Here is a 16,671-nt window from a genome sequence, read left to right as displayed (position 1 = left end):
CTTATAGTATAACAATGTAATGTTTATTAAGACAGAGTTCACATCACTTACTTTGGAGCCATAAGGTCTGTGCTGACATCCGCTAAGCTGTGATCATGGGTATTTTATGCCCATAATTCACTGTATTTAATACATAACACATTTTCAGATATTGTTTGCTTAAGCTGGTATTTCTGAGTGCAATTAACTAAGCACTAAAACGATATGAAATGATTATAGGTTATTCCGAGTTTAAGTTGTATTGATTAAATATTCATTAAATAAGATCTAGCTACCTTGAAACATTAAATATACCTGGGAATTATAAAGACACAGAGCATCCCTGTCTCAATGCTGCTTACTGGTCTGCTATAAGCTCACAAATGGCAGGTATAGAATGCTGTTATCAGAACCAAATCTGACCACAGGGGTTTAATTTGCGAAACTGTCCCTTGGGTTACAATTCCATTATATACTAGAGTCACCAACATCAAAATATTCCATCTGAAACTCTACCAGTATGAGTTTCACACAATACAAGGCACACTTATAGGTCATGCTTGCAAGCATCTGTGGGAAATGCCCTAATTTTTCATGGGACAGTCCTGGTTTTCCGGCACTTTTGGCATTGCCGCACCACTGTCCTGCCTTGGAGTGCAGTGGGGATCATGGGCCAGTTGAGGAGTTCTTCTGATCTCCCCTGACTGGCACAGGGATCTGTAAAATCAAAAGAGGTATGTGCTGTTGTGAAGTGGCTCTTCTGGTAAGGTGGTGGGTGGTCTTCATAAGCTGATACATTTTGAAGAATTATATATAGCAATAATTCATTCAAATCCTTTCTAGATCTAGACTTGAATGCACACTAAAGATGTTTAAATTAGATTAGTTCTGTTAAGGCTAGAACAAACCCAAAGGTTTTCTGAAACAAAACTCAGTGGTATCGGTTGTATTACATAATTGTCTCTAAGCATTACTTTGGCATGAAATCATTCCATGGTCTAATTGTACTGCCTGTCTCATATTGTAACAATGTACAATGTGATCACATCCTGATATAAATGCCAAGGACATACTATGATATGTACCAATGAACATAATAGTGAGCATGGCTGTGTGCACAAGTCAAAGGTTTCTTAAAATTAGAATTTGAAATTAATGCTGAAGTTGTTTTTTCTCATTCATAATGCAATGTCAGACAAAATACAACACTTTAAATGCTGCTAATGAGTTTTGATGTCAACTACAAGCATACCTTCATTACATATTCCTGATAACCTGGCTGATGGCATTCTGTAATTTGGGAATTACAGATTTGTTCTGGACATTGTGATCCGAAAAGCACATCTAACGGAGAGATTATATTTTTACGGTCATATCATTTTAAATAAGTAATTGTAGTCATCTGTCATTAACATAGCAATGACATTATATCAATTTGCTGGGTAGAACATTTAAATATTATTACATGATCATTTTCAAGTTATATAATGGAACAGTACTGTCTGAAACAACATAAGACAGGTATTAAAAGGTATTACAACGGTATTAGAAGCTCCATCAGCATATAGTTCTAGATAGACTCAAAGAGGGATGATATTTAAATTGCAAAATGCATATGAAAGCAGAAAAGGTGTAAGCTGATTAAACAGGGGCAAAGAGATTATTTCGTGACTGGTACAATGTCAATATAGTCATTAAATTAAATTCAAATAAGGACACAGCTGCAGAGGCATTGAGATAAAAGGCCACCGTGTTATTGAACATTGTGACAATTTATTTGAATGCAATCTAATAAAACATATGAACCCCTGCAAGGCGGACACACTGCTTGCCACTCACTATGGATCCACTCCACAGTGTGTCCTGCACTTAGCTACTAGTGCTATTGCCACCCGAATTAGCTGTACCTCAGAGAGTAAAGTTCCACACTGATGCCAGCCGTCAGGGACCCCCCTCCAAGCACTGATCCTGACCAGAAAGAAAAATCATTGTGGCAGATTTATCCAAAGAGGTCTAAAGTAAGTAAAGCTCTACCTTTTATACACCATAATTCCTAGACCCAAACACCCCCGATCTCTTTTTCAAGATGTGGTTGATGATTCTATCCTGGTATCTGGTGGAATGGCCCTGCCAAATGGACTATTTGATAATTTGGTATTAGGATATTGCAAAGACCACAAGATGTTCATTACAGTTAACTATGTAATTTGATATATTGAATGAGAAATGGCTAATAAACAGTACTGTACCTTTAAATATTTGTTAAAAAAAACAGCAACTTATTATTTGTTCTTCTTTAGGCTGTTAATTTTTGGTACATTCTGGTGATGAATGACGAGCACGCAGAGCGACGCCATCTGATGTTTTTTGTTTTGGGTTGGGGTCTCCCAGCTTTTGTTGTAATTCTTCATCTGGTCATTCTGAAGAGCCTCTATCATAAAAACATGGCTGAGATTTATGGACTGGTCCATGGAGATATGTAAGTTTTTCTTAATATAAATATGCAGAATGCTACTCTATTATAACAAAGTTTCTAAAAATGTTTTTTTTTTAATAAAAATTTTCAGATTTGTTTATTAAATGTATAAATTCCATGCAAATTTCATTAAAAACATGTAAAAGAACAGCATGTACAGGTAACAGTGTGGGCCCTAAGGAGTCTATGCGGGAATAGAATATTCTATTTTTTTGATCAGCCAGGCACTGCAGAGCATTCATGGTATCAGGTGGATCACTCCACCCCTGTCTCTTTAAAACTATAAAAATGCTTAATGTATTTTTACACTTAGGACTGAAGCATTTTCTGCGCTTTTTCTGTTTTATTCATTCATGATATCCTTCTGTTTTTTTTTTATCAGGACTGGTAGAGCTTTCATTTAAAACGATGTCTAAATATATAAACTAACAAACATATTTGTATGAACAAAATCTAAAAAAGTGGGAATATTAAGGAACACAAACAATTTGACTTTTTTTAACCTTGGTGTTTGTGTTCTGCTTTTGAAAATACTTCATGTTTATATTTTAAAAAATATCTTTTTCAAAACACTACTCTTTCAGCATTGCAACATGACTAGAGATCCCTTGGGGACTTTTTGGCATCAGAGGGGTCCCTTAAAATTTTTTTTTAAATACCGTAACTTTTTATTGCTATTTTGCAATTTTTTTCCGTTCCAATTTTTTTAAAAGGCAGAATCTTTGCCTGTCCATCGTTTTACTCTATGATTGCTCTGTAACCCTGCATTCCTGATCACATTAAGAGTTGTGTTTCAGCTCCTTGACTTCACTATACATTATGGAGAGCCAATCAGTGAGATTCTGTTGCAGGCGGCCTTGACTTGCTCTATATTAAAATGCATAGTTAAATCAGCGGGATTTCTTTGCCCACAGTATAGGGGCAGTGTTGACTCCTCACATTGAATTGTGAGGTGAGAGAGTTAAAACCACAACTCTTCTGCAAACTATATCTTTAGTGCATAAACACCATTGTTTAAATCAGTTCATGGCAATTTTGTCTTCATATGATAACAGGCTGTTATTCTCCTGTCCATCTGCAGGATGGAGGGCATCATATTAAGTCCCCTGTCTTTAAGGGCTAACCTAGACCATTATTGGCCCTTAAAGATGTTACTGCCCTTACATATATTGCAATGCACCATTGCATTGTTGTTTTAATTTGAAAGGTTAGAGAAATATTTATTTTTGCACATAATCAACATATGATGATGTATATGACCAATAGAAGGGACAGATATCACATTTTATTATTGTTATTTAGAGAGGTATCAAAGCATTTGTTTGAAGCCATATTAGATTAGATATTGGCCACTGACTGAATCAAGCTAATTGTAGTCTTTATTTGGTAAACACTCAATTTAATTGTTGAATCAGATAACCACATAAAATGCAGGGGGGCCCAAGCCAAGGGGCCGCCCGAAATCTTTTTTCCGTTTTTTTTTTTTTTTAAATAAGGCAGGGGCGTCCAACATGCGGCCCGCGGGCCAAATGCGGCCCGCGAGACCTCGAGGTGCGGCCTGCGTAAGATCGGCAGCCAGGGCAACCGATCTTACGCGAGCCGCACCTCAAGCCCTGCTACTTACTTGTGGGAGGGTCTTCTGGACTGCACAGAGGAAGCGGAGTTCACGTGACATCCTACTTCCTCTGTGCTTTAGCAGAGAAGGCAGAGGGAGGCCGCGCCCCCTGCTGAAGTCTGTGAGCGGCATCGAGGAGCTGCAGTGCAGGTAAGGGGGTGGGGAGGGTGTTTGAATGAGTGTGTGTGATTGAGAGAATGAATCTGTGAATTAATGATTATATGAATAAATGAGTGCGTGTGTGTGTGTGATAGCATGGATGTGTAAGTGCTGGAACCTAGGCATGATGGGACTGTGATTGCTGTTAGCAATCACACTCCTATCATGCCAAGTCAGCCAGTACATGCTGAAACCTGGCCAGCTGCCCCCCTTGTGTAGTGATGCTGCCAGCAGTATGGGGTCTGCACTTACAGCCACCCTGTACCAGCATGTACTGGCTGACTTGGCATGATAGGAGTGTGATTGCTAACAGCAATCACAGTCCCATAATGCCTAGGTTCCAGCATTTACTGGATGGATGTGTAAGTGCTGGAACCTAGGCATGATGGGACTGTGATTGCTGTTAGCAATCACACTCCTATCATGCCAAGTCAGCCAGTTCATGCTGAAACCTGTCTAGCTGCCCCCCTTGTGTATTGATGCTGCCAGCAGTATGGGGTCTGCACATCACTTACAGCCACCCTGTACCAGCATGTACTGGCTGACTTGGCATGATAGGAGTGTGATTGCTAACAGCAATCACAGCGAGCACAGTCCCATCATGCCTAGGTACCAGCATTTACTGGTTGCCTGGGTATGATAGGAGTGTGATTGCTGTTAGCAATCACACTCCTATCATGCCAAGTCATATTGCTAATTTTGTCCAATTGTGTGTTACCTACTTTTATTAAACATGTGAGTTATTATTATTTTTAAAGGTGGGGGTCATTTTCGGTTTTGGCTAAGTGAACCCTGAATGTTTTGGTCCAGAATTTTCATTTTAGTTCATCCCTAGAATAAATCGAGGGAATCCTGAATTTGTAGTCGCAAAACTTTCAAGGCCCAGAAATCAGTGAGAGGAAGAGTAAAGGTTTTGTGGCATTTTACTTTATTTTATTAAAGGCCATATTTTTTGTCACAGTGAAAAATGAGTGCGGCCCACGCACGTATACAATTCTGATGAAGTGGCCCACTGCAGAAAAAACTTGGATGCCCCTGGATTATGCCCTTTGTACATGCGCCCCTTTTTCTCTGATTTTTTTACAGATATGATTCAATATGTAAATTGAATTTGTTGAAAAAAAATTGTTGGGTAAAAATCATGTTTTTTTGGGGGGGGTGAGGGGGTGGGGTGGCCCTTAACAGATTCTCGCACCCGGGCCCTGAGGCATCTAGTTACGCCCCTGATAGCGACAGTGCACACCCAACTGTCAGTCGTCAGTGGAGTCAATTATTAGCAACCTAAACGCCCTTTTAAAAACATCCTGGATCCTCTGCGTCTGTACTATTATCTGGGTGTCAACATACGATGCTGTTGTTGATGTCTGTAAATAGTTTTAGTGTTATTGTTCATCATATGCTTAAACATATTTGCATATAATTAATATGTTAAGTGTGGGGCAGATGTGGCTAGAGTTTGGTGCTTCTTTTATGATGTCCCAGGACATTTTAACCATCTCTGTCCCAGGACATTTTAACCATCTCAAAGATCATCAGAATAACTCACTATAGAATTCATGCGCTTGTCTCCTATTTTCGAAGTACCCACTTTATCCACTAAAACACTGATAGATCCTATGAGTGTGACTTGCATAATACCGTATTTCCCAAAGACACTCCAATGTATAAGACGTACCTTAATTTTGGGGACCGAAATTTGAAAAAAAGTGTATTACATAAAGTTATTGAATTTAAGTTTTATTCATCATAAAATTCATCCTCATCACTCCCATCCATTAACTGCCCCTAAATTAACCCTAAAGACCCCATTAATCATAACTGCCCCTAAATTAACCCTAAACACCCCATTAACCATAATTGCCCCTAAATTAACCCCCACCTCCCCTAACTTTCAGCAGCCCAAATATTAATTTTATACTTAGATCAGTTGCTGAGCAGTGTGGACGCTATAAGGAAAGGGGTGGGGCCAATCATCAGTGTGACTTCAGGTTGGGACTGTAAGTAGTAACTGTAATCTACTATCTACAACCACTGTATAAGACGCACCCAGTTTTTAGACCCCACATTTTTCGAAAAAAGGTGCGTCTTATACATGGGGAAATACGGTATATGTAAATGAATGTTATGAAATTTAATATAGTTCATTTGCTGAGTTGTTTTTCTTTTGCATAGAACTGTGTATATATATATTACCGTATTTGCTCAATTATAAGACGAGGTTTTTTTCAGAGCAAATGCTCTGAAAAATACCCCTCGTCTTATAATCGAGGTCGTCTTCTAATCAGACCTCCGCTGGGGCCAGGCTGCTTACCGGTGCTTTGGTCGCGAGCAGCTTCTCTTCTACCAGCGGCAGGAGAACAGGGAGCTAGAAGAGTGTCACTGGGGGGCGGGGGCAGAGAAGTTGCTCGCACAGCCGGGCCCCTGCAGAAGTCTTAGAGTGAGAGATCTGCTGTTCAGGTAAGGGGGTGGGGTAGGGTTTTTGTGATTAATGTGTGAAGTATGTGTGATTAATGGAATGAATGAGTATTTAAATTAGGGCTGCAACTAACGATTATTTTAATAATCGATTAGTTGGCCGATTATTTTTTCGATTAATCGGATAAAAAAAAATAAAAAAAATTTCTATTTAAAATAATGTAATAAAAAACGTACAATTTACACTTTCATCTCTTTATCACAATGGCCTCTCTCTATTCACCTTCTTATTTTACTGACATAATAATAAAAGTACAAGAACCCAAACACTGTTTCTCAAACTAGGTTTTAATACAAAGTTATTAGTAAATATTAATTCATATGTTAACTATTTTTCATATTTAATAAAAACTGAGAAAAAAGCCTTGTTTAAATTTTTTTTATTTACCAAACTGCCCCCGGTTATGCACATCTGACCCCCAGCTTGCCACTCTGCCCCCATATATGCCTTATATCTCTTATATGCCAGTGATATGCAACTGAGCCCCCTGATATACCTTTTACCCCCAGATATGTTTTATGCCCCCCTGATATGCCTTATACCCCCTATATGCCCTGAAATTCATAATACCCCCCATACACCACTATAACTCACCCATACACGACTCTGGCTCCTCCCCCTCCCATACACCACTCTGGCTCCTCCCCCCTCCCATACATCACTTTGGCTCCTCCCCCCTCCCATACTCCACTCTGCCTCCTCCCCCCTCCCATACATCACTTTGAATCCTCCCCCTCCCATATACCACTTTGCCCCCTCCCATACTCCACTCTGGCTCCTCCCCCTCCCATACACCACTCTGCCTCCTCCCCCTCCCATACACCACTCTGCCTCGTCCCCCTCCCATACATCACTTTGGCTCCTCCCCCTCCCATACATCACTTTGCCTCCTCCCCCTCCCATACTCCACTCTGCCTCCTCCCCCCTCCCATACTCCACTCTGTTTCCTCCCCCCTCCCATACTTCACTCTGCCTCCTCCCCCCTCCCATACTCCACTCTGCCTCCTGTCAGCCACGGAGGTTCACAAGACACCAGGGAGCCGGGTAGAGAGGAAGAGTGCCGTATGGGAGGGGGAGGAGCCAGAGTGGTGTATGGGAGGGTGGCTCCCATACACCGCTCTGCCTCTCTACCCGGCTCCGTTACTGACAGGAACTTTCACTGAAGCTTCATAGAAGCCTCAGCGTAAGTGAAGGTGAGTAACGGAGGCTGTCTGTGCGATGCAGACCCCCACCGGCTGACAGAGAGGATGATTATCTGTCAGCCGGTGGGGGTCTGTACGATGCGCACAGACAGCCTCCGTTACTGCCCTTCACTTACGCTGAGGCTTCTATGAAGTCAGTAACGGAGCCGGGTAGAGAGGCAGAGTGATGTATGGGAGGGGGGAGGAGTCAGAGGGGTGTATGGGAGGGGGGAGAGAGACGGAAGTGAGAGACCGGCCGACAGTGAGGGGAATCCAGGTCCCCTGCAGTGTTGCGGGGGATCTGGATTCTAGTGTTATAATCCGATCTCTGTTTGAAGTCGGATTATAATTTTTCTAATCGATAAAAATCGATTCGATTAATCGATAATGAAAATCGTTGACAACGATTTTCATTATCGATTATTATCGATTTTATCGATTAGTTGTTTCAGCCCTAATTTAAATGTTTGTGAATTGTGATAGCATGGTAGCATGGCATAGGGAGGCTGTACTCACACTCCTATCATCCCCAGGTTCCAGCATGTACTGGCTGCCTTGGCTTGATAGGAGTGTGATTGCTGTTAGCAGTTATATATATATACCTCCAGAAATGCCTTTTAACCCCCTATATGCCACTCTGCCCCATGATATGCCTTTTAACCCCCTATATGCCACTCTGGCATATAGGGGGTTAAAAGGCATATCATGGGGCAGAGTGGCATATAGGAGGGTATAAGACATTTCTGGAGGCAGAGTGGCATATAGAGGGTTAAAAGGCACATCATGGGGCAGACTGGCAAATAGGGGGTATAAGGCATTTCTGGGGGCAGAGTGGCAACCCTGGGGGCAGACGTGCATAACTGGGGAGACAGGTTGGCAAATAAAAGGAAATAAAAAAAAATATATATATTTTTCTCAATCATAGCTTTTATTAAATATGAAAAAATTGTTTGCATGAATTAATATTTACTAGTAAAACTTTTTTTCCCTATAGGGTAGTCTTATATTCAGGCTTTTTGTTTTTTTCCTAAATTAATATTTAGATTTTGTCGTCTTATAATCAGGGTCGTCTTATAATCGAGCAAATACGGTAATATTAAATGTATCATATTTTTTACAGAATCAAACCATTTTTTAGTTGTATGATTCGGGTCGTGCCTAATAATTGCATGGCATACTATCTTTTGGGATGGTTTTGCACATTTGATTAATTCCTCCTTGTGTCGTAAATCAGTGGTCATATCTTGCTCAATACCGTGTGATGATCAAGCAGTTTCCAGCTAAAGTGTAAACATTGTGCTAATTTACGTGGGTGTGACTTTCATAGCACATCTTGGTTTATTGCTAAAAACCCTACCGACGATAGCTACTTTCATTTACAATTTCTTATAGCGTATCATAATTAACAGAATATAAAAGTGCAAATGAAGCAAAAAGGTATACAATACAGCAAAATATATACCACTAAGTAAAGATTAGAGAGTTATCTGCCACGCTCATTCAAACTAATAAATGGAAGTTAGTTTGACAAGTGGGGCTTTTTTAGCTGTGGTAAAGTGTGTATTTCCTCTCTTGGCAATCATTTTGGAATTATTTACTAAGTCTTGTTTTTCACATAGCAGTGGACATGCAAGTTAAAAAAAAATTCTTTTCTTTTCTTAAATAAATATGTGTATTAATACCTCAATAACAAATGGATGGGTTCATTGCTTCCATGTTTTTACTTTACTGAGAAGGTGATAGATAAATGGAACAACCTCGCATCAAAAGTGGTAGAAGCTAATACAGTAAGGGAAGTTGAAAATGCATGTGATAGGCATTAGGATATCTTTAATCTAAGACAACCTCAATGATTGAAGATCATAACAAAAATCGGCAGACAAGATGGACTCTATATAAATTAATTTAAATTCTGACAAACTACACTGAACATGTGTGATGGAATCCGAAAGGAACTCTTTCTATGGCTTTTAGTATTTTAATAACACTAAGTTTCATGGATCACTCAAGCATTGCAGTTATGCTGGTGCTACCCACTAGAGGACTGCATTGGGAGGTGGGTCTCGCAGGCAGGAGCGGGTGGCCAGGCACTGTACCTGCGGGTCTCGGTAATCCTGCGCAGTCCCGCGAGGCTGCCTTCTCGCTGCTCCATTACGGTGTTTCCTCTCTTGCTCCGCCCAGGAACAAAATGGAGTCAAGTGATGTGACTTCCCGTGACTCCGCCTTGTTCCTGGGCGGAGCAAGAGAAGAGACACTGTGAGGGAGCAGCGAGAAGGCAGCCTTGCGGGACTGCGCGGGAACTCTACAGTTCAGGTAAGGAGGTGGGCATGATTGGCCACAAATGTGGTGGGAGCGGGCGGGATTGGCCACAAATGTGGCGGGAGCGGAATACTCACATTGCTGGAGAGGGCCAAAAATCAGTGGGAGCGGGTTTAAAAAAGCCGTCCCGCGCAGGTCTCTACTACCCACCTTGACAAGCAGTCATATATATCCCTCCTGAACATCATGTGCTGTGCGCACATGCATTGATGACATAACAGTACAGTTGTGCAGACAGTATACCTTGACTTGATTAAAACGATTAAGAAGGTAACAACGCATTTTAAGATGGAGAGCGCTCCTAATGACTTCTGTATCATAAGTTTTACTTTAAAGGAAGAGCTATTTGCTTCCTGTACATTCTTTACAGTATGGCCAAACATTGAAATTCATGCAAATATTCCAAACGCCAATGAAATTTCAGTGAAAAATTAAAATATGCAGATGAAGCGAACTTTGAAGTAAAATTTGCTTTTCCAAATTGCTGTCAACAGTGTAAATATTTATCACCTCTAAAAACACAAAATACCAGATAAATGCTCTGTCGCTGGCATTTTTCTATATTATTGATTAAATGCACTAGTGATAAAATGTCTTGTTAATTAACTTCAGCTGAGATCATTTGCATTTAATCATTTAATGACATTTTCAAGTGCCATGTTGCTCTATAAACCTTACAAGCAAGAAAGAGGAAATATAAAATGTAGCTAGGCATTTATACAAATTGTATATTTATACGGACTATACATTGTATTGGTCTAATCATGCATGAAAACAGGACATGAAAGAAAAAAAAAAAAAAGAAAAGGACACAGGATTCTGACAGCATCCAAAAATCAGGATACATAAAACATTTAAGCCATTAAAGGGGAGAACAGGATCACTACAACAGTTTTATTAATGTACCCATCATATTTTTTTTCAAATATACTTACATATTTGTATCGCAATTATTTTCCAATGCAATCTTTTGCTGTGAAATCATAGGAAATTAAGGAAAAGTGCTTGAGATGGCCTGGCTACGCCTCTAGAGAATGTGAGAGCTAGGAAAATCTCACTAACATAAAGAAGAAACATTAAATAAAAATATGAATAAAACAAGTGATTGTTTTCACTGATAGATTCAGTTATGTGATTAATAAATAGTAATGTTAATTCTTTCACACCTTTCAAACTGAAACTTTATTTCGGGAATAAAGAGCTAAATTAAAACCCTTGATAATGACAGCCTGCCTAGCATGACTTCTTGATTACAATTGAACTCTTGCAACACAGGTTCTATACTATCAATACACCGTTCAATTAAATGTTCGCTTAAAATGTTAAATTAATTTTTCACATATAAGTATGCAATGTCTTTTCTTACCCTCCTATCCTTCCTAAATAGACCATAATCCAATCTTGTATGTAGAAATCGACATAATAGAGCCTTATTCCCTCAAGGAAATATATTTGTACTTTTTTTTTTTTTTAACTATCCTCTTAATTGGATATTTATAAGGGATATACCCACCGTCAATTGGATTAAATATAAATTGAATACTTTTTCAGCAGACACTCTGCTTTCTAACCGCTGCTATTTAAGGAAAATGACATCACTGCAATCTGTCATCACTGAAACGGCAGGTACGGTTATAACCGCAAACCATCAGAACAGGGCTAGGCTGACTGCAGGCACACAGGAAATATGTTTTTTTTCATGTGGCGCACAGAAATAGATCTTAAGAAAGCTTTAAAGATACAACTACTGACCTGTGCGTAATGCATTTTCAGTTGTTTTTATGGTTTATTTATATATTCTCTGTACTGTAGAAATACGTATGATAACGTGTAATCTTTGCGTGCACAAATTGATTTTATTGATTTGGGAAACACAAGTCCATGTATGATATGGGTTATCTGAGGTCAGTGAAACCCCTTACAGCACAAACTGAAACCCTTAACCAGACAGACGTGTTAGAATTTGTTAAAGGATGACTATTTATAGCATAGTGTTGCTATTTATAGCGGTCTGAATACTGCCTAAGGCCCCATAGGTTTTAATTTTAGATGCTGAGCAGAGAGCAACTGTTATCGCTATGACAAGTAGTATCTGTAAATAAAAACTGTGCAACAACTGATGAAAGGGCAACAGAGAAATACTAAGCAACATCTCCTAATTCTTCATCATTTTTGAGACAGTAGACATTTAGTAATATTTCCATGCTTTGTCATATACTTTCCTAATATACCTCCCAAATGTATTATTTTGGGAGGATAAATGCATCTTAAGGACCTAAATCCTTCCTCCCTAGATGTATCTTTTACATGAGCTTAAAATGTTTTCTGGGCATGAGTATCATAGAGTTCTACAGCTGTAAACGTCACAATAATGTGTGTATAAACGGATGAATTCTGTAAATAAAGGACATTTTCTTCCTCTAAATACCTTACTCAGGTATATAAATAACTATAAATAGTCACATAAAAACATCTTATTTGAAACGTTTGGAAGTATGCGACAGTATGGTTGATGTCCACCTGTAACTATCCATCAGCATTTAGTAGGTTTATTCATTAACCCCGTACTTTAGGGACTAATCCGTGTCAGACGTACTTTGTGTAAGATGAATTAGATGTTGCTTTGAACTGTTGAGTATGTTTTATGCAGCAAGTAGTTTAACTGGTTTCTGTTAATGTATAAAACAGATTGATATTTTTTATACTTTGCCCCCTACCTAGTAAGCTTTTAAAAGCCAGAAGAAAAGATGTAAACAATACAAAAATATTCTGTAAACAGGAAAATCCAGTAGGTCACCGCACCATCATCATTATTTGTTCATTAGTTATTCCTCTATTAATCTTTATTCTCAAAGGTAAACATTACAACAGTAAGAATAACTTACTAATAAAAAGGGAAACTGGTACCTTCCCAGCGTTTATCATAACTAAATCGATTTATTAGAACTACTTTGAGCTTGAACTTAGGCACCATTTGGCCAAAGAGAAGCTCAGATCTGTAGCAAAATGTGATAAAACTAGCTTCTTAGTTCTTTAATTTCATGTCATTCCACATTGCAAAGAGTACCACTGAAGGTAGCAGTAATGTAACAAAAGGAGAGAAGTAACTAATTAGGGGTATTTAACCATGAAAATCCTGAAAACAGGAAGAAGAGGTGAGTTCTCCCATGATATACAAATACAGTTGGATCCAAGCACATATATTACTTATTTTAAGGTTGAAATAAACCTATCTGCAAGATATAAGGAGTGCCGGTAAACATAAACCCCCAAGTTTAAGTTAAAATTCTGTTTATTAACAGATGGCTAACAGATCATTCCGTGCTGGTTAAATAAAAATCCCCTGAAAGACAGGGATACACGGTGTATGTGTGGCTGCTAATCTTTACACAGAGCTGGAGAGTTACACAATAACCTGGCACGTCTGTTAAACATTTCAGTGTGGGTATAAACAAGACTCAAGATGAATGTATCCTGTCTTTCCAGCTAAAGTTTGTTCAGCTACAGCATGAGCAAAGCTAGCTAATAAGAGGTGTTTCCAAAGCTGCCTCGTAGAAAATTCACTGCAGAGGAACTTCCTGTTTATGAGCTTAAAAAAAACCACAAGAAACCAGAAACTAAATCGGCACAAAGACGTGTTTAGGACTAAGAGTAATGTTATTTAAAGAGAAGAATAAAAAGGGAACTCGGTATAACAACTCTATATGTCTTCACTTATACAGGTTATAGATAGCAATGCAAGTGTAAAACATAGTGCAGTCACCATAGCAACCAATCACGTGGCCTGTAAATTTTTACTACTTTGCAACCAAGTGTGTTTTTGTACATGACCTCCAGATTTTGTTAGAAATAGATGTATTGCCGGTTCAATTTTATAGCCCGTTTTTTTTTTTTATACAACCAACCTAGTCCTTAAACACATTTTAACCGTTTTAGTTATCAGAGTCTATGGAGTCTATGTGGTTTTCTGATTGAGTTCCTCCGGAGGGTCTGTTTGCCAGTTATGCCTTGCGTTCAGCTATGTGGAAATCATAGTTACTACTTTGTTATATCTAATATCTAGATTATGATTTTTTAATAAGAGTGTGATTACAGAGAACCTTCAGACAAGATGCAGTATTGTAAACATGCTGCTGATGACAACTTGTTATTGAGACGAGGCAGCTGAAAGAGAAGATTTGCTGTATCTTTTACCAGACGGTACTGTTTGTTATAGTTTCACTTGTAATATTTATCTTGGTTAAGGGAGGGTTCAAGCCATGGATATAATAACCTTCTGTGATTAAACTCTTAAGTGACTCTGAGTTCCCCAAATTTCCAGTTCAGAGAAGCATTCATTTTTAGTGCCAGACAATAAGAGTGATGAAAATTTGAACCTCCAACAAGCCGTAACACAAACTTAATTAGCTGGTTGGAGCAATTGTTGGCAACGTCTAAAATCATCTTATGTGCGTGCCAGTAACCATGTTGCAAAACATTTGGGAAGAAACTCCAATATTTTTTTTTACGCAAAAAACACAGCCAAGCCTCACTCGGTGGTATAACAACTCGGATGCATGAAGGCAGTGAAGCTGCACAGCCCTGTGGGAAGTGTGACTGCCCGTGTTTTATGCACCCCCCCCTGAATGTTTTATATGTGAATCTTACATCCATTGTATTGCTTTTTTTTTTTTTTTTTTTGCAAAATACAAAGGTTATCACAAGACAAAATATTTGTCACATCATGTCTGCTCCAGGAGAAACCAAACCTGAAATGCAAGAAAATCTTTACGGCAGGCTGTTCAACGTGTAAATAAAACCAAAAAAACATCCAACTAAACACACAGACAGTATAGTTAGAGATGATTGTCAATTCAGTGAACTAAATAACAGAAAGGGCACACAGTTTTTATTTCTGTTATTTTGTTTCTTCACAAATGGCCCCTTTTGTTTCCGTGCTGTGGGGTCAGAGATACTATACAGATGCAAGTGATATAATTAACAGTATGTCAGCTTGATTAGATTAGAGCGCGTTATCAGTACAATAAGTGTAATTCAAGGCAGGTTTTAGTGTCTCTATTTTCTATTGAAAACAGGACAATGAATCACCCCAAAATTCATGGGAAATTAGTTGTATGTTTAGGATTCTCACTCTATGTCTATGGTCTACATAGGATATAAAATTGTAAGCCTGCACTTAGGTTTAATTAATGCCAATATCAGGTGTAGCAAGAGCCCTCCTGTAAGCATCCTCAGCTGTTGGACCATCTAACATTCAGATGAAAGCTGACTTGAGCTTGGCCCATATCCCTATCAGGTAGTGGATTGTGGATTGCATTCTTTTCACCCCTACTAAAAGACCTATGTTCCTGAAAACCAAGTGAATTCCACTTATACTTTGATTACCATGCATCTCCAGGATCTCGTTTGGCCTCAAATCAGAACTCAGATCTCTACCAACTCAAAAATATCAACGTAGTTTGTGTAATTATATATATATATATATATATATATATATATATATATATATATATATAGTTGGTCTGTTATATACATGGTAGAGAAAAATGTTACTGATTTATATTGCACCACTATATTAACAGGTCTATTCACCATAAATATACAGAAACAAAACATAATACATTGAGGGTATTTCACTTTCTTACAAGAGTGATTTGTATTGCTCGAATATATAATCTTTTTTATATTTATACCTTGTGGGGTATATTTACTAGAAAACTACAACAATGCCAAATTGTTGAGCTACTGGGCTTCACATACTGTAGACTGTGCACTATGACCTCATTTATCTTATCACTCAAAGTAACCTAATGGAATTTAGGTTAATGTCCTAAAGTTGAGCTTTAGTATTTTCTTTGTAAAGAACAAAACCACGTGATTAAAAAAATAACATTTTCATATTTTGTCAAGAAATTATTTGCTTCATGTAACTTGTACTTGTCACGGACTGGGTCCAAACAGATGACTGAAAGGACCCAGCACGCCCGATGATTGTATGCAGGAGTCACAGTGCAGTAGTGGAGTTTGGACAGGGCCTGGTTGCAGGGTGACCACACTCACCCAGGTGTTGAGCACCTAGGGTAGTGCAGCCAAACACCAGCGCCCAGATATGGCAGCGGATGTAGTCCAGAACAAAGTGAAATCCTGCAGGGCACCCTGGAACAGGCATGAGACATCACACAAGAATCACGTGCAGGATGCTGCAGGCTGGGGGTATGGAAGCTAAGCAGAGAAATATAGCAGACACATAACAAGCAAGGGACAGGGTGACCAAGCACGAAACATAACCAGACAAGATATACATGTTACTGAGCACAACAGTGAACAAGACAAGGAATAAACATAACTAGACAAGATATACATAACACAGGGCACAACAGGGAACAAGACAGGACACCCCGCTGCCGGGGATACAGGACAGGACACCCCGCAGCCCACCACTACGCCAAAGTACTCCAATGACGGT

At 39.0% G+C, this 16,671-nt stretch overlaps 1 protein-coding gene across 1 annotated transcript in view; it reads left to right on the top strand.

Moving 5' to 3' along the window:
* The window catches only part of LOC149303040 (adhesion G protein-coupled receptor V1-like), a 165,437-nt gene that overhangs the window by 134,361 nt on the left and 14,405 nt on the right, over positions 1-16,671 (top strand). The window contains exon 85 of the mRNA XM_089481806.1: positions 2,280-2,458. Within this exon, the coding sequence (XP_089337932.1) occupies positions 2,280-2,458 (179 nt within the window). The remainder of the gene's footprint in view (positions 1-2,279; positions 2,459-16,671) is intronic.

Source organism: Sceloporus occidentalis, unplaced genomic scaffold, assembly GCF_023333645.1.
Source record: "Sceloporus occidentalis isolate IW3139 unplaced genomic scaffold, rSceOcc1.0.p SCAF_16, whole genome shotgun sequence".
Lineage (NCBI taxonomy): Eukaryota > Metazoa > Chordata > Lepidosauria > Squamata > Phrynosomatidae > Sceloporus > Sceloporus occidentalis.
The sequence above is the reverse complement of the archived record's forward strand: the minus strand, read 5'-3'. Positions and strand labels throughout refer to the sequence as shown.